The sequence below is a fragment of the Peromyscus maniculatus genome, chromosome 4 (assembly GCF_049852395.1).
Source record: "Peromyscus maniculatus bairdii isolate BWxNUB_F1_BW_parent chromosome 4, HU_Pman_BW_mat_3.1, whole genome shotgun sequence".
Taxonomy (NCBI): Eukaryota; Metazoa; Chordata; class Mammalia; order Rodentia; family Cricetidae; genus Peromyscus; species Peromyscus maniculatus.
The window spans coordinates 94,808,631-94,833,750 of NC_134855.1; the positions used below are offsets into that span (position 1 = coordinate 94,808,631).

The window sequence follows — 25,120 nt, forward strand, 5'->3', positions numbered from 1 at the left end:
AACAAGCAGACTGGGTGTGTGTGGGGGTGGCAGAGGGCAAGGAGTGGGGGATGAGAACATAGGGAAATGGAAGGGTGGAGCTGGAACAGCGACAGAGTGGGAGGGCAGGGAGGGAGATACCATGTTAGGTGCTTTTATTTCTTAACGACGTTTCTACTGAATCTGGATTTGTAGCTACTATTGTATTTTGTTACTTATACGTCCATAAATGATCAGTAATACAACACAAAATCAGAGTACATACTTGAGGTGATTCTACAGTTAGATGAAAACAACAGATCATCTATTTGGTTCCACATTCATAATGAAATAATACTCTTGATTTCTTATTAACGCCAGAGCACTGCTGCATAGATTGGCTCAATGGGCTTATTTACACACATGCTGTTACTTTCTATTGGAGATAATTATAGTTTCTTTTCAGATTTTTTTTTTTGTAAGAAAAAGTGAGATGTATGTGTGTAGGGGGGGGCATTGGAAAGTTGACTCATTGGTTAAGAATGGTGGCTGCTCTTCTAGAGGACGTGATCTGACGCCCTCTGCTGGCCTCCAGGGTACCGGCACACACATGGCACCCATACACACCATACATAAAAATTAAAAATCTAAGGAGGGGGAGTGTTCAACAACTAGGGTTGAATCATGATACTAAAAAGATTGACTTTAACACGTGGATAAGACCTAACACAAAGATGCCCTTTTATTATGAACATATGCTTATTTTCCATTATTATTATTACTACTACTACTACTATTATTTTAAATGTCTATTGTTACAAACATCCTTTTTTAGGTTGCACCAAGCACGCATTGTTTCCAGGCCTGGGGACCCACGTGCTCCTCCACGGTCGTCATGGCTACCTGCCCCGGAACCTTGGCGTGTAATGACGCTGGTTTCCGGCGGGAGTTTTAGAGTGACGAACAGTGTGGGGCCAAGCGACCATGAGAGGGCCGGAGCTCGGGCCCGAAACTAGCATGGAGGGGGACGTCCTGGACACCCTGGAGGCCCTGGGGTGAGTGTTCTCGCGGACCCCGCTTCCCGGGGCGGGGATGGACGCCGGCCCTGCGCGTGGCCGCTGCGGCTCGGGCGCGCGCCTCCCCGGCCCGGCGGTGCGGGGCCGTGCACAGGCCTCTGCGCTCCAGCTCACCGGGACCCAGTGAGCCGGCGGGACGAGGAGCGGCCGCGGCGAGGGCAGGCCGGGCTGGCGCGGGCCTGGGTCCCGCTGCCCTGCCCATCACGTTCACCCCGCAGCCGGCTGTCCCCCGGCCTCCGGGGCCCTGTGTGTGGACGTAGAACTCGCGCGCGCCGCACCGCACCGTACCGCACCGCAGTCGCCTCTGGACGGTTGTTGTCGCACGCCACTCAATCTTTGGCTTCCTCCGGGCTCAGGAGGACTCACTCCAGCTTCTTAGACTGGGGACGGTCTTTAGTTGAGCGAGAGCCGCATCATTGAGCCTTCCCCGCTCCCCAATGCATGTTTGTGTGGTAGGCAGGGAGATAGGACAGTTTTTAGAGTGCTGTTAGCTGTTGCAGTTTATAATTCTGAGCGCTGGATGCTATGAGGGAGGAGGATCCCAGCGGTGGCGGTGATGAGACGATCTGCACGCGCAGTATTACTCTCTCCCATCCTGGTTTTCTTCACAGCCATGCTCCTTTCCCACGTTTTGCCTTGTGAACTTTACCGAGCTCCCGGAAAACAGGTGTTCTGTCAGCTTTCTTCACTGATGGATTCCTGGCAACATACTAGAGTGGGGTCTGTCACAGGGAACAGTGACCGACTGGGTAAATGAATGAAGCAAAAGTTCAAAGGCGGGTGCATACATGTAAGCAAAGGGCCAAACGGTTGAGGAGGGTTGATAAACAAACCTCTGACCTCCCGTTGGCGCCATCTACACAGTCGTTTGCCTCCTTACACGCAGCTTCTTTTTATGGTAACTGTTCCCAAAGAAGCTTGCAACCTGCCCCGTGCTGTGCTTTTGTTCCCTCAAACTTCATTGTCCTAGCAAGTGTCCCTTTTTGGTTTTTCAAGACAGGGTTTCTCTGTGTAGTTTTGGTGCCGGTCCTGGATCTCGCTCTGTAGACCAGGATGGCCTCGAACTCACAGAGATCCTCCTGGCTCTGCCTCCCGATTAAAGGCGTGCGCCACCACCGCCCGGCTCACAACTGCCACTTTTATTGCACTCTGATAATGCATACTTTGCTATTACCCAGCAGAATAGAACCTTGCATTTACATGATCTTGAGTAAAATGTTTGTTAAATGAAATAACAGAACCAGGGAATTCCAGGGCCATTTGTACTTCTGTGAAATTCTCTTACCTAGCCCAGGGATGTAATTATATACTAAGTTAAAGTAGCCGGAAGTGTTTAGGCTCCAGTTTGACTCCCAGGTCTGACATTTGAAAATTTTGGGATCTTGTAAGTCGTTTATGAAATGGGAAGACATTGGTTTTTATCCTTCTTTGATTCCTTCAACTTATTGGTCCTACTATAGCGTTTAAGAAAGTGAAATTTGCTGTAACATTGGCATTTGCTGAGGAACATTAGTTTACATTCAATATGAGACGTAAAAGAGCTTGCACACTTTAGAACTGTTGGGTTTTTTTGGAATGACCAAGGACAAGATTCTGAAATTTGAAAACTCCCTCTATGAAGGTGAAATGTGGAAAATGTTACTGATTATATATGTTGTAATTGATCACTGTCTTTTCAGATCTCCATAAAGATTGTGAATAATTTATTTTCTATGGTGATGAAACCATTTAGTTTATCAGTGAAAGTGCTTTAGGTTGTCATGTACGCTAAGGATTTAATGGAATGACTTAAATAGGAAAACTGTGAAGGCCAATACAGAGATGCAGCGGTTACAAAAGAAAACCAGTTAGGAATCAGTTTCCTCTTCTATGAAATGAATATCCTCACACAGATGATTTCATGCTTCTTTAGTTATAGTGGTCTCTGATTTTATGAACAGCCCAGTTCAGCTAGTTGGACTGGTTGTACATGGCAACCATGCACATAGCTGATGAAAAGGTTCTGGTCTGGTGTACACTTCCGACTCCCCAGTCATTGTTTTCAGAGGTATAGGGTAATGTTGCAGATGTTACAGAGCTTCACAGTCTAGGTGAGGGCCACAGTTTAGTTCAAACATTTACAGAGCATGGCTTGTCTTGGACACTTTTCTGAGGAGTCAGTGGTGAGCAAAACAGACTGGTGCCTGGCTATATGGAGCTCACAGCTAAGTGCAAAGACACATGTGGTTGTCTGTTTATACACTATAATAATAAGTGCTTCAGAGGAGAGAGCCGGCTGATGTAACAGGAGGCTTATGGGGTTTGTTTTGTTTTGTTTTGTTTCTCCTCAAAGTCAGTGTTTTGGTGATTTGATCAGTTTTTATTGAATCTCTTAATCGGGATTTCAATGAAAAATGACTTTTAACCATCTATGTATAACTTAGATAATCGCTTTATTGTAGAAATGAATGTAAGTGGAGAAATGAACGTTTACTCTCAAGTCTCAGTTGAGAGGCTTTGTAAGGCCTGGAGTGGCATGTAGAAGAGCAGCCTTTAGCTGGTGCAGTGTCCCAGCCCCAGCTCTGCCTGGTCCTGGCTTCATCATCCGAGTTAGGCTGTTTGTTTTATTTAGTTACAGATATGGACAGAGGTCAAGAGTTTATGGTGAGTGTTTGGGGTCACATCTGGGCTTAAATCTGAAAGCCATCTCTTATCTGTTGGTATTATAGAATTAGACTAATACAGACTTCAAAGCAGTGCTACAAAGATTTAAGTGATTTATAAATATGCATGTCTAGGCCTGTGCCTGATTTGCTATTTAAATCTCATTAAGGCTTAATTTCTTTATCTGCAAATTGTAGATTTGAAAGTATTCTTCATGAAATACAACTCATTTTTGACTCTAGGTAGTAAAAATACAGAAGTTTGGCAACTTTGGTGAGTTATGGGGGAATGGGTATTATTGATACCTTGATGATAAAACTGCAGTAGAGACAATTTATGATTTATTATCAGTAAATGTTGGATTTATATACCTACTTTATACAGCTATATACTCAAGGTTGCATAACAAGTTCCCTGTAGAAAAGGCTTACAAGAAGAAAAAACTTAAGAAGCCCTGCAGATGATGTCTGCAGAAATGTCTGAAGTAAGTCTGTGTGTGTGTAAGGGAGCTTCCACACAGCATGTAGCAGCTACCTTTTATCCCAAGGAGAAAAAGAAGTATGTTGATTTTTATGTTAAAAATCGTTGCAGGACAGCCCCAAATTAATAAGTATGTTTAACTATGGGGTGGGAGTTGAGTAGAGGAGATAGGATTCAGATGGCAAGCTAGGATTGTGGGGGCACACACCTATAGTTCCAGCACTCAGGAGCAGAGGTAGGAGGATTGAGAGTTGATCATCCTGGACTTCAGTGAGTTCAAGGCTAGCCTGACCTATATACACTGAGGCCCTGTTTAAAAACAGACAAAAGCACAGTAAGCTAGATTTGTGTGGATGTACCTCATTTTGTAAGGTAGACTTTAAACTATATGTTCTATATAATTATACAACAAAATTATAAATAAAAGTGAAATGAAAACAAAAAGATATTCCTAAAAATTAAAAAGCAACACAGAACTGTGGCTATCAAACTGTTGATTAGATGAGTTGTCTGGGAATGAACTCATATTGTATTTTGAATTAAAGATACCTCCCTGGTAGAGAAATATCTGACTGGATTGTCAGGAAAGTAAGGAACATAAGGCTGATTGGCCATGTGAGTGTGTTCTACTAGCCAGAGAGAGCAATTTAAATCTCAGAGTGAAAACTGAGTAGTTTCTGCTACATTGAGTGTGCTAATGGCTGTGTGTGCATGATGCTGAAGAAAACCTTAGTTGCAGAAAGAGTAAGTATAGAAAACTGATATCTAATACATTTGAAGTAATATATAAGGCATTTTGAAAACTTAGTGTCTTGGCTAATACAACTTGTGGAAATATTTTAAATAATAAAACTATGAAATAAATAATATAGGTTAAGATCTCATAGGGTTTTTTTTTAGCTTTATTTTATACACTGGAAATTTGCATTTATGCCTTTTTCACTATAGTTCTTACTATTGAGACATACAAGGCTATTAAGACTGTTTGGTATTGTGTCATTTATAATATTTTAAATTGCTAGAAAAATGTCAAAGAGCCAAATACTAGTTCCGTAGAGTAAGAATAATCAGTAAATTGTCAGCTGTTCCACTCTGCCCTGAAAGCAGCTGTGATCACAAATCAGTATAGCAAATGTCTATATTCTGATAAAGTAATGTCTGAAAATAGGCAGCAGGGTGTGGCAGAGGACTAGAGGCTTCCCTCCCCCAGAGAAAGTAAGAGATTTAAAAAAAGGAGTTTAAAAGTAAACAAGACAAATCAAGAGTTCTTTTTGCCCTTCCCTTTAGTCCCTCCAGCAACTGTCATATCCCACAACCCTCAAATTGATAGCCTCTTTTCTTTTATTATTGTTAGACATCTCTCTCTCTCAATTTACACACTAATGTATAAACACATCCTGCTGAGTCCTTTTTTGTTTGTATATAGTTTCAGGGCTGACCACTTTGTATTGGATAACTAGTCAGGGTGTTCATCCCTGGGAGAGGCCAGTTAGTTCTCTCAGTAGTCACTCGTAGACTACAGTTCTTAGTCTAGGGTGGGGCCCATGAGATTTTTTTTTTCTCTTCTTCGAGCATGTCTGCTGGTATCTTCTGTTCAGGTCTTATTTATGCAACCATTTCTAAGAGAAGCAGAGTTTCCTGTATCCTGGCTCTCATACTCCATGTGCGCTCTCTTCCTTGATGCTGGTGAGCCATAGATACAGGAGTTCTGCTGCAGATGCACCTAGTCGGGCCGGGCTCCTCACAATCCAGTGCTCTCTGCATGTGTCCAGTTGTGGTTTTCTGTGATGATCTCCATTTGCTGTAGAGAGAAGCTCCATCTATCTGTGGGAATGAGGGTACGATTTAGAATGTAGTTAAGGAATTATGCTGGTCTAACAATTTGATACAGGTTCTCTTCTAAGACTGTGACCCGACAGGCCCCAGCTGGCTAGATTTTGAGTAGCAGGCATGCTTTCCTTCCTGTTGAGCAGGCCTTAAGTTCACTTAGATTGGTTGGCTGTTGGTTACTGTAAACATGAGTTTGTACCTTATGGATATCTTGTCATGCTGGCCACTATTGTGGTTCTCAGGTGTCCAAGCAGGGTAGGACTATTGATTGCTTCCCTCCTTTGGCAGTTTGTATGGTACTTTCTGGTTCCATGGGAGCTAGATTGTAGGAAGAAGGCTTTGGATTAGATTCAGCTCAAATAATCCAAGCCCTGTGTCTTCAGTGTGTCTTCAGCAGTAGGGGCTTACTTTCAACCTCTGAGAGGTATCCAAAGGCAATAGCAACAGCCTATATTGTTTGGGGAGTCGTCTGGCCTCCCCTGGGGCTATATGGATCTGGATCTCAGTAAAAAAAAAATGGTGAGGACATAACCCCCAAAATGTTCCTCATCCCTAGCAATTAGGGAAATGCAAATTAAAACAACTTTGAAACTTGATCACACTCGTTGGAATGGCTAATACCACAACAACTTTTCTTCGTTTTTAAACTTTTGTTTCTTCCTTTACAGGTATAAGGGTCCCCTGTTAGAAGAGCAGGCACTTGCCAAGGCAGCAGAGGGTGGACTGTCTTCACCTGAGTTTTCGGAGCTCTGCGTCTGGTTAGGCTCACAAATAAAGTCCTTATGCAGCCTGGAAGAAAGCATCACTTCAGCCGGTACTGCCGCCCGTTCTACCCCTTCCTCCTCTAGGAAAGCAAACGACAGTGCAGAAGTCGCAGCTTTATCAGTAGTGCCACCACTGCATGAGGGAAAATCATTGATGTGATGAACCTCAGTACCGGCTGTTAAAGTCTGGTTTCATTTGTATAGTAACCCAAAGTTGGTTCTTAAATTTGCTCCAAAACTGTAAGCCATCACAGCCTATCTGGAAAAGGTGGTGTGAGTTGGCTGTTTTATAAGCCATCACAGCCTATCTGGAAAAGGTGGTGTGAGTTGGCTGTTTTATAAGCCATCACAGTCTATCTGGAAAAGGTGGTGTGAGTTGGCTGTTTTAAAAACTGGAGCTTTTCACTATGACTCATTTTGAATTTTTAGAAATATGTATACTCCTCAATTTAAGTATTACTCTCAAGTCTTTGTCTTAGGACATAGATTCACATGGAAATATTGTGATTATAAACCTCTTAGTACCTTATACTATTCTTTCAATTCATTGTCATCTGGTTACTGGGGTCTTCCTGTGTCTGGTAGAATTTCAGATAGTCTGATAAAATGAGAAATAAGTAATTTTTGGGTGTTCACTGAGGAAAAAAGTAGCCATTTTTCCAAAGCTATTTTTTTTAAGTAATTGCTTTTTTTAATCATACATGACAAAATTCATTTTAAACAAAATAAAGTATCTACATTTAAAGCATGATACAGGTTCCTCCTAATTACATTAATGATAGCAGTGAAGCCAAATTCCATGATTACATTCATTATCTGAGTATAGAGAAGCAGTAGAATTGGACATTTGCCCTGGAACCAGTTAATAACTGTTGCTCTGATAATGCTTTTGAATATTCTGGTTGCTAACACTCAAAGTGTCTGGCTTATCTGATTTCATGGAGACTCCATTTGAAGAGACTTATGAAAGTTTTAAATGTAGAAATATTTCCAATCCTAGGAGCATGTCCTTCATGTTCTTAAACTTAGATATCACTTTCTGTGTGTATACATTGTGTGCTTGCTTTCACCCAAGCCTTGCAGTTACCTATCTAAAGATAAAAGTGAAAGTGAAAATACATAGATTAAATGTAAAATGGAAATCGACTGTGGTGAATTTTACAGCCGTGGATTATGTGGTAAACGCTCAGTGAAGACGTATGACTTCTTTTAAAGGGAGGGATGACCTAGAGAGCTTCCAGCTTGAGATAAGTGGATTTTTGAAAGAGATGGCCTGTCCGTACTCGGTCCTCGTATCGGGAGATATTAAAGAGCGCCTCACGAAGAAGGATGACTGCTTGAAGCTTCTGTGTAAGTGGTCTTCCCTAGGACATTTCAGCGCATGTGTTCAGCGTTCCTTTGTTTTCCCAGATCAGAAGCTATACTCTTTGATCATTGAGACATCAGATAGCTTACAAACCGAAAAGGCCTTTGTGTTGGACGAAAGGATTGCACTGTCTTAATGTTCTTTAAGATTTACTTATTTATTATGTATGCAGTGTTCTGCCTGCATGTGTCCCTGTATGCCAGAAGAGGGCACCAGGTCTCATTACAGATGGTTGTGAGCTACCATGTGGTGTCTGGGAATTGAACTCAGGACCTCTGGAAGAGCAGTCAGTGCTCTTAACCTCTGAGCCATCTCTCCAGCCCAGTCTTACTTAATTTTTTAAATTCTTTGGGAAATTAAGCTGTTGTGAAGATCTCTACATCTTCTCTGTAGTGATGGGCACTGGTTGACTGTTTAGAAGCATTTCTTGATCACCTACTCTTAAACCAGGAACTGCCCTAGGCACTAGGATACATCACAGAGAATCAGATAAAATGTAGTTTATGCCTTCAAGTTCTTGAGTGAGGCTTGTTTTTGTCAGGGAGGTTTGGAGTATATATCAGTTTGTATTCCTACAGCTGCTCTAAGGGTCTCCCTTGGAACGTGTATTTTGTTGAACTTTGTGCTATTTTGAGAATTCAGTGAATAGTGTCTATTTGTCATTCAGGTTTGAGGTGTTCTTTAGCTGCTGTTCTCATTGGTTCTTTGTAAGTTAGTCTTCATTTTGATATTGTTAATACTTGTTTATGTAAATTAGTTCAGAGGTTTTTTTTTTTTTCAAGAAATTCTCATGTATGTATTAATGTTATTTTTCTGATTTTTTTTTGTTACAGTGTTTTTAAGTACAGAACTTCAAGCTTTACAGATATTACAGAAGAAGAAACATAAAAATTCTCAGTTAGATAAAAACAGTGAAATTTGCCAGGAAGTTCAAGCTGTGTGTGACGCCCTTGGAGTCCCCAAGTCAAACACTTCTGACATTCCACTCCTACTGAGCCAGGTGGAATCAAAGGTACTTTATAGATGTATATATCTATGTGCATATACACATATATATTTTATCAAAAAAGCAACTAAATGCTAACATGTCAATGCTGTATTCCAGTTGTGATATAGATGATCAATTTCAAGAGAAACTTGTCTTACTAGAGGTTTATATTGGTGATAGAGCCTCTGGCCTATCATATGGAAGGTCCTGGATTCCCTCCCCAGCACCAAAACAAAAATACTCCCCCAAAGTTTTGTGTGTTAGCTAAGCTTTTTATTCATATTTAATATACATATAATTTAATTTATAATATTCAAGAATCTTATCTTGATGAATGAGTCCTAAGTGTTTGCCAGAGTTTTCCATGATAAAAATCACTTTTCAAATTCAAAGATTGCTTTCCCAGCTATGGTTGTAATACGTTATAATGAAAGAAGTGGCTGTTTTGCAAGGTGAAGGATACTTCACCTCCTCACACCCCGTGGGATGTTCACAGTCTGCTTTCTTTGGCAGTGAGCAAGCATATCTTCTTGATTGTTTAGTAAGTGTGTATTGTTGTGTGGCAAATGAATAAACAAGTACACTGAGAGGGCAGTTAAAAGCAACTGTGATCTTGTGCCTCCTGCATTTTTCCTTACCATGCCATCTGGGCTGTCTGCCTAACACCTCCTGTGCCATTCAGTCCCTCTCAGAAGTGAACATGTCTGTGTTTTATTTTTGCTACATATGATGTTCCTACAGGATACTTTGTTATGATTGTAAAAGATACTTTTTACTTTCTAACTTAAGCTGTTCACTAATGTGACAGCAAATCCATGTCATTTACTGTTCTGAATATTTACATGTTGTGATAATGGGTGTTTTTATTGCTTGCAACCTCCATAGGAGGAAACTGAGGTTCTGTTTTGCAGTGTGGTAGATCTGATGTTTGAGTGGAACAGATCTTTCTCTTTGTCCTGCCAGCCAGCTCCCGAATAATGACACAGAGACTTATAATTAATTATGAAAGCATGGCTGTAGCTTAGGTTTGTTTTGATCTAGCTCTTTTAACTTAAATTAACCCATTTCTAGTCATCTGTGTTTTGCTTCTTCCATGTCTCCTGGCATCTCTGGGGTACCTAGATTAATCTCCACTTCCTCTCTCTTTGCCCGGAAGTCCTCCTATACCTCCTGCCTAGCTATTGGCTGTTCAGCTCTTTATTAAACCAATCACAGCAGCATATCTTCACACAGTGTACTAATATCCCACAATATTTGAGTGTAGGCAGTCACCTCTCAGAGCTGCTACTCTTGGCTCAGTCTATAACAAGTTTTTTGTGTTTTTTTTTAACATCTAATTGCATTTTAGAAATCTAAGAAATTATAAATGTATGTACATTTAGCCAGGCAGTGGTGGCACATGCCTTTAATCCCCGTGTTTGAGAGGCAGAGGCAGGCGGATCTCTGTGAGTTCAAGGCCAGCCTGGTCTACAAAGCGAGTTCCAGGAAAGGTGCAAAGCTACACAGAGAAACCCTGTCTTGGAAAAACCAAAAACCAAACCAAACCAAAATAAAACAAAACAAAACAAATGTGTGTACATTTAGTGTCCTCTTGAGTGAGAGATGATAGCTGACCCCTAGTTGTTAAGATATGTAAAGTAACCCTATAGGTAGTTACGGTGTTTGGGAAACTTACAGAAACAGCATGTTTTAAGAAAATAAATGAACTTAGAAATGATGCCACATCCTGTGCACTAACTATGTGGTCAGAAGAAGTAGACTGCTCTGAAGATGAGCAGGTTTACGATTTGGGGCAGTGCTGCACAGACTCCTTCTGAGCTAGTGCTTAAGTATAACTATAAGATCTAGTCTGCATTTCAAAATCTACCCATATTAAATGTACATTAGTCTATTTTCTATGTTGTATAGCCATTATTACAATTATTGACTAACTTTAGATCATTCTTAACAACAAAACCCCTGTTCCTGTTTATAGTCATTTCTTATTATCATCCCAGTTTTTAAGGTGCTTGTGAATTTTTTTGTTTGAATTTGTTTTATATTCATTTACTTTGTTTTCCCTGCATGCATGTATGTGCACCATGTGCATGCCTGTTGGATCCGTGGAACTGGGGTTACAGATGATTGTGAGCCACCATATGGTTGCTGGTCATCAAGCCCAGGTCCTCTGAAAGAGCAGTGAGTGCTCTTAATCATTGAGCTGTCTCTTCAGCCTGATTTTGAATTCTTAAAGAAATATTACTGCTTATTAGCTGTGATTATTTGTATAATAAGACACCAAACCACTCTCTAGTTAGGAGGGCAAGCCTAACTTAGAATTTACTCTGCATTCAATTTTTTCAGGCTAAATTACTAGTATTGGAATGACCTGTGATGATACTAAAGCAAAAGTCATTGTCTAATATCCTGTTTTCAAAATAAAAAAGATACCCTAACTCAGTGTAAAAGTAATTACAATGTCTGTGTCAGGACTGACGTCTCATGTTGTCTTGTGGAACAGTGAAATCAGAATAAGTACAAATTATGGTATTTATCAAGGAGAAAAATTGACAAACTTGTTAGATGTCACTGTTTCTCACTTGAGAGTTTAGCAGGAAGTAAAGAATGCCGTCTTGAGAGGAAATCCCACAATGATTGTGCACACACTATTTTAACTTGGCCTCTATACACTTTCTGACTCTGGCACAGATGCTGTGTATTCGAATGGATGTAACTGGCATTTTTTGTGCATGGGGTATTGGCACTATGACCCTCTTTCCTGCTGGGTGAAGGTGTGCCTTAGTGGTTTCACTTTAGCATGTTTATTATTTACTGTTCAAAACAGCACATCAAATAAGAATAAGATGGTTTTAAATTATATATATATATATATATATATATATATATGTATTTTTTTAAAATAATCTTTCATATTTACTTTTAGGTGAAGGATATTCTCTCTAAAGTCCAGAAAAACCATGTGGGAAAACCACTGCTAAAGGTTGATTTAAGTTCAGAACAGGCAGTAAGTATTCCTTTTACTAATTCTATGAATAAATTAAGGCATGACTGTACTGGTTCATTTTTAACGTCTGTTACTGTAAGGAACTGCTTGAGGTAGGCTACTGTTGGCCTAGCTCCCAGCTTTAAAGAGTCAAGTTAAACTGCAAGGTGCCAGCTCTGACAAGGGCCGCTTTGGCTGTCACTTCCTGGTGGGTGGCAAGGCTGGTGTGTGTGCACAAAGAAGATGCCGGATGAAAAGTCATGGGGCTGGCGTCCCTAAGTCCTTTTCAGGGTCATCCCTAGAGTGGACCTAAACTTCTCCCGGGGCCCCATTTCACACAGGTTCTCTGGACTCTTTCCTAGTCCCTCTGCCACCTTCAAACCAGACCTCCAACACAGGAACCTTTGAGGGGACGACCAACATCCAGTCCTTTGCACTGGTTTCCTTCTGTGAATGAACATTTAGTATTCTAGAGAATTAGACAGATATTCTAGAGTAATCTATCATAACACTTTAATCGAGTTAGTGACTTAAAATATCTACCTGTCCACGAATATTTATAGTGGCTAATATGTTAGCAGAGCTGGGATTTGAAGAGGGGAGTTTGTGAGGCCAGCAAGACGGGCAGTTATCGGTATATTATTTCCTTCATGTGCACTGCTTAGTAAATTGATGTTTTACTTAAATAAATATACCTAATGAAAGATAAGCTTTCTAAATAGCTTCTGAACACTGTAAATGTTTTATAATTGTTATTTAAATATCTTTCATAGTCTCATAGGATTGTAAAATGATCATTAAGTACAGTAGTATTTAAAGTACAGTAATTTTCAAATTTCTTCTCTGAGCAAAATCAAAGAACCTGATCTTGTGATTTCATCTCCAAATTCTCTAGGAAAAACTGGAAAGAATTAATGATGCTCTTTCCTGTGAATATGAATGCCGCCGGCGGATGTTAATGAAGCGATTGGATGTGACTGTGCAGTCCTTTGGGTGGTCGGATAGAGCAAAGGTGAGGCTGCTTTCCCGCTGGTGTCCTGTAGGTGGCAGTGTGGGGCAGCTCCTGCTGCTCTCTGCCCTTAGCACCTAGGCCCTTGGATGCTTGAACTCTCTTCTGGGCCACACGTCCAGCTGACCTCTCCTCTTACATGTAAGGATTATAGTCTCCTACAGGTCATGTTTGCTGAGGACAATTTTCTCCTGACTTTCATCTTTGATTTTAACTCACACGGTTTGATTTATTTTAGTACAAAAGGGGTATTTCTGTGAGCTGACTGAGGTAGAGGTAGTGAGTAACTGATGAAGGGAACAGTATAGAAATAGGTTTAGGTAGTACTGATGCTGGAATAGGTTTCTTGAGATTCTTAGGCTGGCTGATTGTGGCATGTCTTCTCATTGAAAGGAGCTGTGGGATGGAGCCATTCCCAACTAGAGGCTTTCCAGATAGCTTGGTGCCTTTCCTCTTTCCCTAGTGCCAGTGTGGGGGTCTCTCTGCTCCTCCCTCATCATAGTGTAGGCACTTTCCAAACAGTAAATAGGGGCAATCGCAGGACTGTCCTTCTTCCAAGGACTGCCGTCTTGGGCTCTGTGACGTCCCATGTATGACGATCATTCATTACCCTGTTCGTCCAGCAGTTTTTAGTCGGTACCCTTCAGAGGGTGAATCTGCTGTCGGTTATTCAACTTTGACCACAAGTGGCGTTCTGATATTACATTGCTATTATTATTTGGTGCAGTTGAGTAGTTCTTCCTGTGTTATGTTACTTGGTGTCTCATACCACTGTGGTTTGATGTCCCTCAAGGTTCATATTCTAGAAGCTGGTTCCCACCACGGTGGTCAGTGGAGTCTAGTGGAAGACAGGCCCTCCTGAGTGCTCTGCCCTGGCCTTAGGTTTGGTCTTACAGGAGTGAATTAGTGCTTGTTCAGAGTGCAGCTGTCATGGACCTGACCCCTCTGTAACCGTCTGTTTTCTTTCCATGTCTTCTCTCTAGTTCATTAATTCTCCTCTGATCTTTGTTATTCCTTGCTTTCTGCAGGGCTTGGGACTGGCTCTGCTTGCTTTTCAGGAGGCTGGAGATGCACCGTTGTTAGGTTGCTGATTTGATACCTTTCAGATTTCTTACTGCGAGAGGACTGCCTTCTTAGAGCCCCAGGGGTTCTGAGAAGTTGTGGTCTCATTGTCACTTGTCACTAGGAATTCTAAATCTCCCTGTATTTCTTAGATGATCCACTGCGACTCAAAATGTATTGTTTAGTCTCCAAATATTTTTGTGGTTTCTCTTGTTGATTTCTAATTTTATTCCACTGTGTTCTAATAGGATATAAAGGATTATCTCTCTCTTGCTTTTTTCTGTTTTCTTTGGTATTTGTTGAGACTTGGATTTGTGTCCTATGATAGGTTTGATTTTGGAAAAGGTTCTATCTACTGGTGAAAAAAAATATTCCTTGTCTGTTAGGTGGAATATTCTGTATATATCTGTTACATCTAGTTGATCCTTGTCCGTTAGGTGGGATATTCTTTATATATCTGTTACGTCTAGTTGATCCATACTGAATTTTAGATCTGAATATCTTCACTTGCTTTCTGTTTGGAAGCTCTATCTACATACAAGAGTGGAATATCGAAGCTCCCCCCCATTATTGTGTCAGGACTTATGTGGCCTTTTATGCCTTTTGGTGTTTGTTTATATGAAATTAGGGGCACCAATATATTCAGTGCATAAATATTTACAATTATTATATCTTCTTGATAAATTGTTCACTTTATTAATATGTAATGTCTTTATGTCTTTTAATTCGTCTTGGTTTGTTTTGTGGACTATGTTTACACTGTAAAGATGTGTGTCTGCCTAAGGCACCTTCTAATTGCTTTAATAAAGAGCTAAATGGCTTATAGCTAGGCAGGAGAGAATAGGTGGAACTTCCAGGGAGAGAGAGGACTCTGAGAAGAAGAGGTGAGGATGGCAGTGAGGCTCTGAAGAAGTTGGACATATGGCACAGAGCAGAGGTGACCGAGCCACGTGGCAGAATGTAGATTAACAGAGATGGGTTAAGTTCTAAGAGCTAGTTGGAAAAAGCCTAAACTAAGTCCAAGTTTTCATAATCAATAGTCTCTGTTATTATTTGTAGGCTGGTGGTCCCACTACAGGTTTGAAGTTTACTTTATCTGATATAAGGATAACTATGCCTGCTTATTTACAGTTTCCATTTGCTTGGGAATTTGTTTTCTATTTTCATATATTTGCTGGCTAAGTATAGTTGGAGATAGTATAGAGTTGTTTCTTCTTTTTGAATCCAGTCTGTTAGTCTGTATCTTTTTAGTGGTGAATTTACATTTTAGGTTATTATAGACAGGGACTTACTATTTCCTATACATATTCTTGGTGATGTTCTGTTTTGCTGAATTATTGGTATTTCTTTTTCTCCTGTATTAGTTTTGAGGGTTTGCTGAGTTGCTGTGTTGGGTATGGTTGTTTCTTTCCCAGCTCTAGTTTGTTTATCTGAACTTCTCATGGAATGGGTACACTTTCATGTATTCATGTTAAGGAGACAGGCAGACTGCCTGCCTGCCTGCCTGCTTCCCTGCCTCCCTCTCTCCCTCTCTCCCTTCCTCCCTTCCTCTCCTCCTCCCTCCCTCCCTTCCTATAAAGAACTCTATTAAGAGTTTTCTACAATACTGGGTTGTTTGTTGTGAATTGCCTTGATTTGTATGAAATATTCTTATTTTTCCACCAATCTTGGAAGCTAGCTTTGCTAGGTAGAGCATTCCTGGTTCACAGTTGTTTACTTTCAGAGCTTGCAATATTTCGTCCCAAGCTCTTCTGGCTTTTATGGTTGCTGATGGAAAGTCTGGAGTAATTCTTATGTGTCTGCCTTTGTGTGTGAGTTGATGTTTTCCTGTGCTTTTGTGGTTATTTCTCTATATTGTATTTGACATTCTGACTGTGATCTGTTGTGGGGAGTTTCATCTCTGGTCATATCTGGAGTTCTATATGCCTTTTGTGTTTGAATACTGTTTTTTTCTCTAAGTTTGGAAAGTTTTCTGATATTTTCAATAAATTGTCTGTGTGTTCCATTTCATTTTAACTCTGAACTTCTACACCATACTTTTTGGAAATTTCATTCATGATCCTTAAATGTTTTCCTCCTTATATGTCTGTTTATATTTTTGTCTCAGCCTTGTCCTCTTTCCTTGAACCATGTTCTGCTGTGTGGTCTTGTCTATTAATGATGCTTCCAGATGTAGCTTTTATTTGATTAACCATCCCCAAGTATTTGTCGATTTTTTTTTTTTCAGTGTTTCAATCTTCTTGATAAATTTTTCCTTCATAATTTGGACATCTGCCTCTAATTTTACAGACTGTCATTCATTTTAGAGACTGTCTTGTTGAAATCTTGGATAGATTTCCTTACTTTGTCCATGTTTCTTTGGAACTTTCTTTGATCATTCTTTGAAAAGTCTTGAATTATTTCTCAGATACTCAGTTATCTATCTCTGTAGCTTTGGATTACCTCATAGGTGTGTTGGTCAGATGGAGATGGGTCATGCATGATAGCTGTGTCATAGTTCTTGTGTTTGTATGTTGCATTTTGTCCATCTGTTGAAGTGGACTTTTCTTTAAGTTTTGACTTCCTCTTCCTCCAGTCCATTTGAATGTGTTATATTCTGTGAGTCTTCCTAGAGCAGTGGTTCTCAATCTTCCTAATGCTGTGACCCTTTAATACACTTGCTCATGGTGTGGTGACCCCCAACCATAAACTTATTTTTGTTGCTACTTCATCAAGGATATCTGATATGTGACACACACCACCACCACCACCACCACCACCACCACCCGCCCCCGAAAGGGTTGGAAAGGGTTGTTTAACCCCGAAAGGGGCTGAGATCCACATTTTGAGAACTGCTGTCCTAGAGAGATGTGTCTGTGAGTTGTGAGTTCAGCTATGGGGACTGGAGAAACTTGGTGTTGATTGTCAAATGGAAGCTCTGACATGATTTCCATCTTGGCTGTACACCACAGGACCAAGGGTGGAGCTGCACACTAAGCCTGGAGACTACCATAGAGAGTCAAAACTTTGGTCTGCCTTGGAGTCTATGAGCCCACTAGGTCAGGACAGCCAATGTCAGACTCACTGAAGTCTGTACTGTTTGGGGGCTGTGGTTGGAGTACAGGTCTGGGGTAAGCTCTGGAACCACACAAGTATTGGCTTTCAGCTCTGGTGAGCATTGCAGAACTTAAAACCTCATAACCACACTGACCTTAGAGACCACTGGAGCCAAAGCTCAAACCCTCCATGGGTCTCTGAGGCTGCTGCAGCTGGAAATGTGGTCCCATGGTGCTTCTGGATCCCTCTGGAGCATCTTTCCCAGGTACTCTCTCGACCCACTGGAGCAGAAGGCCTGTACCTGTGATATTTTCTGATCCCTTGGGAGCTAGAAGTCTGGGTGCACAGTACTCTTTGGATCCTCAGGAGCAAGGAGCTCTGTCTTTTTGAAGATTGTTTTAAATTTACCATATGATGCTACAATTTGCTTAACTCTAATTTTATACCTTTCCCTATATTATTTAACATCAGCAATTTTTATAACTTTCATAATTTACTGTAAATTTCAATGTATTATGGTGGATTCCTAAAATGTTTACCACATGAAAGGTTATTAGTTTTGATACTTGAAGCTTCTGTATATGGGTTGTCATGTCTCACTTTATCTTCTGGAGGTATCACCAACTTTCTTGCTAACTTGATAGATAAAAAGATTAACTTCTTTACTAGTTGGTTTCTTTTTATCAGGAAAATTGTTTTCCATAGGTCCATTAGTCATTTGAATTTCCTGTTTTCTATTTGTGTCATGATGCTGTTTCCTGTGTCTTCCTGGTTTCCTTTTGATTGAACTTTTTTGTTAAGAAAGTTCACATATCACTTTAAGAATGTTTCCTCAATTTTCTGATGATTCTATTTTAAACCCTTTGATGTATAATATATGGAAACTTTAACCTGTACAATTTTAAAATTTTAAGGTTTTAAATTTTAAGATAAAACTAGACAACTCTGCTCTCTGGGATGTCTTTGGTGAATGTGTGTCCCACCACTGATGTCATCACTGATGTCCTGCTGGGTGTCCATCATCTCATGTCACACCATGGAAAAGAATTTTTCCTTTTTGCTCAGTAATCTGTGATGCTTCTCAGATTATTTTTACATTCATTTATTTATGAGACTCTAAATATCCATTTTCTGTCTTGCTTCATTAATCTTTTTTCCTTCCAAGTTTTAGTTAATCAGAGAGAGAGGTAAGGCAGTGGATGTCCTGTGTGTTGTGGCCAGGGTACTTTTCCTGCATTAGCATGTGGTACATCTGGGATTTCTCACTGTGACTTAGAGGCTTCAGTTCTCTCCCTCCCTCCCTCCGTCCCTCCCTCCCTCTGTCCCTTTGTCCCTCCCTCCCTCCCTCCCTCATGGATTCATCCATCCCTCTTATTTCCGTAATTTAAGAAAGCTGCAGATGGAGTGATAAAACAAACGATTCTGGAAGGGCGTTTTGAGGATTAATAACTCCTAAGTTGAAAGCAGTGTAGTGCATTTAATAAGTGTAAATGTTAGCTTTAAAAATGATAAATTCAGCTGGGTGTGGTAGCTCACGCCTTTAATCCTGGCACTCAGGAGGCAGAGGCAGGTGGATCTTTGTGGGTTTGAGGCCAGCCTGATCTATAGAGCAAGTTCTAGGACAGCCAGGGCTACACAAAGAAACCCTGCTTGAAAAAAAATAAAAACAAAGAAACAAAAAGATAAATTCATATTACTTATTATTAGTATATGGTAGGACTCCTCTTTAAAAATATTTAAGTCATTCTTCCATACTTAAGTTCTGGATTAATGTTATATTTTTATTTTTTTATATTCTTAAAACCATCCCCAATAGGCTACAGTTGCTCTGAATGTGTAAGTTAAACTGAAGGAAACTGACAACAGCCAGTATCCCCATCCAGACATTTGATAGTCCTCACCATTTCTTCAAGTTTAGCTTTTGTTTCTGCAAGATTTATTACCTGTTTGTATTGTATTAATATAAATCATATTATTTTGTTCTATTTATCTGTATTATTTCTTTCTATTTATTTGACTACATACATTGCATCAGGTATTGGATGCTTTCTCTCTTCTCTATTTCTCTGCTTGTATATTGTAAATTTTCTTCTTTCTAAAGATTGTGATCGCTACTGCTTTTCATTTGGATTCACTTCTGCTAATTTCCCCCTTCTCACCATCACTTAGGCAAAAACAGATAACATAGCAAGAATTTACCAGCCCAAGCGGTATGCTTTATCGCCCAAGACAACAGTCACGTTGGCACATCTGCTTGCTGCCCGGGAAGATCTGTCTAAGATCATCAGGACAAGCAGTGGCATCAGCCGGGAGAAGACGGTGTGCGCCATTAATAAGGTCAGTTTTTCTCTCAGCTTGGTGGAGAATGAGTTACAACTTTCTGCTTTGCTGTTTTTACAGGTTTTAGTCCATTTTTTTGTTCATGTCCTGATGGATGAGAAAAGAGTGGCAGAGGGCGTACATCCATCTAGTTTAATTATCATTTGTGTGTGCCTTTCAGGTTTTGTAGTCATGAAGTAAATCAAAGCTTTCTGAAGTAGAGGAGTTGAGAAGTGCTTTTCCCAGTAGCCTTATCAAGTATCTGCTTTATCTATTTGATTTATTAGATTAAAATCTCTTTAGCATCTGTTTCAACCCTTGTGACAGTGGTCTGCATGAAGTTCAGGACGTCTGTGATTTTAACTGTGTAATGGCGGAACCCTACAGACGAATTCAGAATGTCACCATCAGCTTGAGTAGAAACTTTTCTGTATCTAGAGCGTCCACAGGCGATTATATGACTAAAGAAAAAGAAAATCAAAAGCAGTGATGCAGGTAGCTGATTTGAGACAGGATTCCTGGCCAGAGGCCTTAGGTTTCCCCTTCCCCTCCCCTCCTGCATGCTAGGTAAGTGCTCTCCCAAACCCACATTGCTGTCCCTCAGGATGGTTGTTTAAAGTCAGTCTTTTCTGAGTTTTTACTCATAGCTTGGTCATTTGAGGGAGAGCTTGGGAGCTGTTTGAGGGCAGCATCTCTATGTATTTAGCCGAAGTTTTGTGAGAATAACAGTTAAGAAAGTTGTTAGTGGTGGTGGTGGCGGTGGTGGTGGTATGTATGTGTGTGTGTATGTATGTATGATTTGGTAATTAGGACTTTATTGCTGTGAGTTAAAGATTCTTATATGTGGAAATTTGTTGCATAGTGAGAATGTATTATTATTATTATTATTATTATTATTATTATTATTATTATTACTAGCAGTAACTAGTAGTAGTAGACATCGTACTAGTGTTACTGTGTAACCCTGGCTGACCTGGAACTCACTATGCAGACCAGGCTGACCTTGAACTCATAGAGAATGGCCTACTTCTGGTTCCCATGTACTGGGATGAAAAGCATATGCCATCATATTTAGGACATAACTTCTTCTGTGCATTTAAATAATTTTTTAAGTTTATGATATAATTATATCAACCCCCTTACCTTTCCTCCCCCCAATCCCTCCCATGCAACACCCCCCTCCACACACACACCCCTCCATTGCTTAGACCCTTGCGCCTCGTCTCTCTCTCTCAAATTCCTGGCCTCTTTTTCTGTGGGTTTCTTTAGAAGTGACATTGCAATCTACCTGATTCTTTGGCTGCTTTGCTTGAGGGGTGAATGTTTTTGCCTTGTCTCCTTAAAACTGTTGGAGTCCCCTTGGCTGTGCCAGGGCTGTGGCAGAGGTTGACACCCTCCATAGTTACCTGTGATTTTTCACCCTGTCATAAGTGTGCAATGTAGCTTATGTCTGCAGAAGGGTGGGAACTATCCTTCCAAGTGTTGCTAAAAGCATGGCTAAGGAAATTGGTGTTTGTGTGCATGCTCTCTCTCTAAGGATTTACTAGTCCTCATTCAAAATACTTGGAAAGAAATGCTTGTGTTTTAAATGACACTTAATAAAGATTTAAATTGTAATTTTTAAAAATATAGATTTAAAAAATATATTTATTTATTTCAAATAGCCACATAATGATCTTAGGATGAGACCAGTGTTAAAACACAGAATTTGTTTTGTGTATACCTTATACACATAGTTTGGAGGTAATTTTGTGCCATATTTTTTGTGTGCCTGTGCTTCTACTGTGCAGACATTTCATGCCTTGGATTTAGAGTTAGGTTGTCTGTGCTGTAATAGTATAGTAAGTGCATTACTGATCTTAAGTTTCTCCAGAGAAAGGAGAGGATCAGAAGAATCCTCTCTCTGTCACTTGTTATGTGACAAACTTTGTCTGGGAGACTCTCCCCAGATTTGGAGCCCAGGCAGATCAAAGTATAGATACCATCAGTGTCCAGCCAGTGAGTTCTATTGGCATTACTTACAGGAATATGGGTGAGGGGTTACTTATAGGAGCAGAAATACCTCAGCCAGCTGCATCACCGCAGCCCACCCCGGCATGGTGACGGCTCACAAAAGATGGGAACCTGGAGCACACTGCACAGCCTGCAGGCAGCTCACCAGGTGGTGGGCGCGGTTTGAGCCCCTTCCAGCACTTAGCTGGTCTTCATTTCTTTATGCAGTGTTGCTGGTCTCAGCTTCTTCCGGGCAGCGGGGCTTCTCAGAATGTTCTGTGTAGCTCCGCTGCTCTGAGAGAGAGGCTCAGTGTTCTGTTCTGTTTACATAGTGAATCTGGTCAGTTTTAGGGACTTCCTGAACTATTTTGAGTTGCTTACTTCCTGTATTAATGAGCTTCCTGCAGGATGGAGTGCTTTCCTCTGGGAGGAAATGGCTACAAAACTGTTATAATGTGGGATTGCTGTTACGTTCAAAGGGAGCTGCATGTTAGGTAGTTTTATACACTGATGGACTAAAGGCATTGAGGAGTGCAGACTTCCTGGCTGACCCATTGCCAGATCAACCCTTGTGGACGCTGACTAACAGAGGTTATATAGTTTTGTCTTAGAAACATTTTACTAAAATAGTTCTTAATGTGACAGATATCATGTTTGCCATAAATTTTGCTAAACAAATTTAAATGAGAGAAAAGTAACAAGACTTTAACTATAGGGAATACTGCTTTAGTTTGTTTAAAAATAATACTGTACTCTTAGGAATTTGTTAAACATCGCGCATATTTTCAGTATTAATTCATTCCATGTTCAACCTTTTTATGTTCAAAGATTTGGCTTTATTTAGAAATAACAACTTTAATATCATCTGAAACATTTATGTAAATTTTAACTTTGAAAAATAGAAACTTATGAAAACTCTTTTTTCACACAGGTGCTTATGGGAAGGGTACCTGACAGGGGAGGACGGCCGAACGAAATTGAACCACCACCCCCTGAAATGCCCCCTTGGCAGAAGAGACAGGAAGGCGGAGGGAGGGGTGGATGGGGTGGTGGAGGTGGAGGTGGTGGGAGAGGAGGTGGTGGGGGTGGAAGAGGTGGATGGGGTGGTGGAGGAGGATGGGGAGGGGGTGGAGGTGGGGGAGGGGGAGGAGGGTGGGGAGGAGGGGGGGGAGGAGGGGGTGGTAGAGGAGGTTTCCAAGGCAGGGGAGATTATGGTGGCAGGGGAGATTACGGTGGAAGAGGGGGCTATGGTGGGAGAGGGGGCTATGGTGGGCGAGGTTATGGAGATCCATATGGAGGGGGAGGTGGTGGTGGTGGGTATAGGAGATACTAAAACTGCGGGGTTAGAGGGCACTGCTTCTCACTAGATATAATGTAGAGATAGTGTTCTGAGGAGCATACTTGAACGTCACCCTGAGGGAGACCGTGGTAGCGTCTCTAAGGATGGCATTCTTGAATACAGAAGGCCATTTTATACTACCAGGAGATCCTGCAACATGTTTTCCATATTCTCTGTACTCAAGCATGCTGTGTCTTTTTAAAAAGTAAAAAAATGAGAAAAAAACCCCAAAAACTATTTTTAAAAATGTAAATATTTATTACCAGCAACTTGGAAAATGGAATGTATTTTATTGTCATGATTGAATTTAGACTGTAAACTGGTATTTTGTTCAGGATTGAGACACACTAATGACTCCAACTGTAACAGAAAGGAATCTAGAATCTTGTCTTGTTTGTACTTCTGTGGATCTGTCCTATAGTGTTAATTCTATTTTACAAAACAGAGAAAGTGTCTAATATTTGTGCTTAGTAGGCAGTTGTTATTTTTTAATAGGATGAAATTCCTTTGGTTAGATTTTTATTAAATTTCTGTTAACTGAAGCCAAAGTCTTCTTTATTTCACTATGTATGCATGGCCTGTCTTCCAGTTGGATATGAAACCCTTGTGATGGCTGAATAGCTAAGTTAAAGATTGTGAGAACCGAAGATGGTGGGTATCTACAATGAGAGTGTTTTTTGGACACAGGATGGTTACACATATGAATCCATAGCAGTTGTGACAGCGTGCACAAGACTTATTTATGCAAGATCAAGCTAGACAAAGTCCCAGCATGGAGTGGGGAGGGGCTCATGAAGGCCCACCCTCTAGCTGAGGAGCTGTTGGCAGTTGATTACTGCTAGAGAGGGTTGCCAGCTTCATTCAGGGATGTGGGATATGAGAGGCTGCCCATGTTCTAGTAGAGACAAACCCATGCACCTGGAGGCAGCGCTGTGTGGACTCACAGAACAAGAACAAAAACAGGAGCACATGAGTTTGAGAAGGAAAGTATGCGGTGGGGGCAGGAGAGGAATTGTAGGGGGCATGGATTTAATCAAAACACTATATGCATGTGTAAAATTCTCAATAAAAGAAAAAAATAAGATCAAAATTACTTTAAAGGAACAAAGATACATGCTGAGTTTACTTGATGCTGTGAAAAATAACTTGTTCCTACTAAGTACCCTTGCTTTAGACACCAAGTTCTTAAAGTCAGGCTGTGTCACGGGGCTCAGGGTGTCATCTCTAGCTTCAGTATATCAGAGGTTGTGTTAAGGTATCCTTTGGGAGATTCCAGCTTAGGGAATATGTGATTTGTTAACTGGAGCAGTCAAAGGCTTGGCAACCAGGAGTTGTGACTTCACATTCTCAGGGCCAGCTCACCCACACCCCCCTGTCAACAGGGTCAGCTCTACTGTGCTGCCCAGGCGAAGTCTCCTGAGTGGTGCAGCCGGTAAAGGGCACGACCTCAGGGCCAGCTTCTCACCTGTCACAGGAGGCAAGGGGGAGAGCAGAGCTCTCCCTTGCCCATGCCACCTTATGGCAGATGAAGGGCAGGGCCAGATCTCCCATGTTTACATTCTTGGGGCCAGCCCACCGGTACCCCTATCAACAGGATCAGCTCCATTGTGCTGCCCAGGTGAGGTGCAGGGCCTGTTCTCCCAATTGCTGCAGCTGGTGAGGGGCTGGGACAGGTCCACTGCTTGTCACAGGTTTCAAGGTGGGGAGGGCATCTTTCCCTCATCCATACTACCACATGGCAGATGAAGTTGGTGGGACCAACTCTCCCACTCTCACCCTCCCCCACTCCTCACCAGCAGAGTCAGCTCTATTGTGCTGCCCAGGCTAGGTGCAGGACCCACTCTCCCAAGTGCTGTACTTGCTGAGGGGCAGGGCCAGTTCTCCCTAGTGTTGCAGCCCGTGAGGGGCTGGGCCAATTCTGCAGCCCTCTTATCCTTCAGTGGTAATAGGAGCCATGGACATCAACAGACTGGCTGCAACAGGGCTATGGACCCAGGCAACAGCCTTGGTAGCAGCCCAGACCTGGACATCATCATGGTCCTGGGTGGCAAACAAACCACCCACGTTAGCCTGCTTCTCACCACCTTCACCTCTTCAGGTCTGCCTTTCTCCACAGGAGGTGAACCACCCTGTCTCTTTCTCCCACACCCCACCATATATTTGCTCACCATAATCGTGCCCAGGCCACAACCAGCAGGCGTGTAGGTCTCCTGCCAGTGCCATCCACTTTTAAGGTGGGGTTTTCTTTCTAGCTAAACCTGACATTACACTGTTA

General features: G+C 41.3%; 1 protein-coding gene across 1 annotated transcript; it reads left to right on the plus strand.

Moving 5' to 3' along the window:
• The first annotated feature begins 869 nt into the window (after positions 1–869).
• On the plus strand, positions 870–23,387 carry Fam98b (family with sequence similarity 98 member B). Its single transcript, XM_006979241.4, has 8 exons — positions 870–1,013; positions 6,656–6,801; positions 7,967–8,101; positions 8,951–9,129; positions 12,029–12,109; positions 12,984–13,100; positions 19,365–19,532; positions 22,438–23,387. Exons 1-8 carry the CDS (start codon positions 943–945, stop codon positions 22,837–22,839), a joined length of 1,299 nt encoding a protein of 432 aa, XP_006979303.3. The 5' UTR covers positions 870–942; the 3' UTR covers positions 22,840–23,387.
• Positions 23,388–25,120: the final 1,733 nt, after the last annotated feature.

Coding starts and splice junctions, on each gene's coding strand:
- Fam98b (XM_006979241.4), top strand. CDS start 943: ATGAGAGGGCCGGAGCTCGGGCCCGAAACTAGCATGGAGGGGGACGTC. Junction 12,110..12,983: donor ATTTAAGTTCAGAACAGGCA/GTAAGTATTCCT, acceptor CAAATTCTCTAG/GAAAAACTGGAAAGAATTAA. Junction 13,101..19,364: donor GGTGGTCGGATAGAGCAAAG/GTGAGGCTGCTT, acceptor ACCATCACTTAG/GCAAAAACAGATAACATAGC.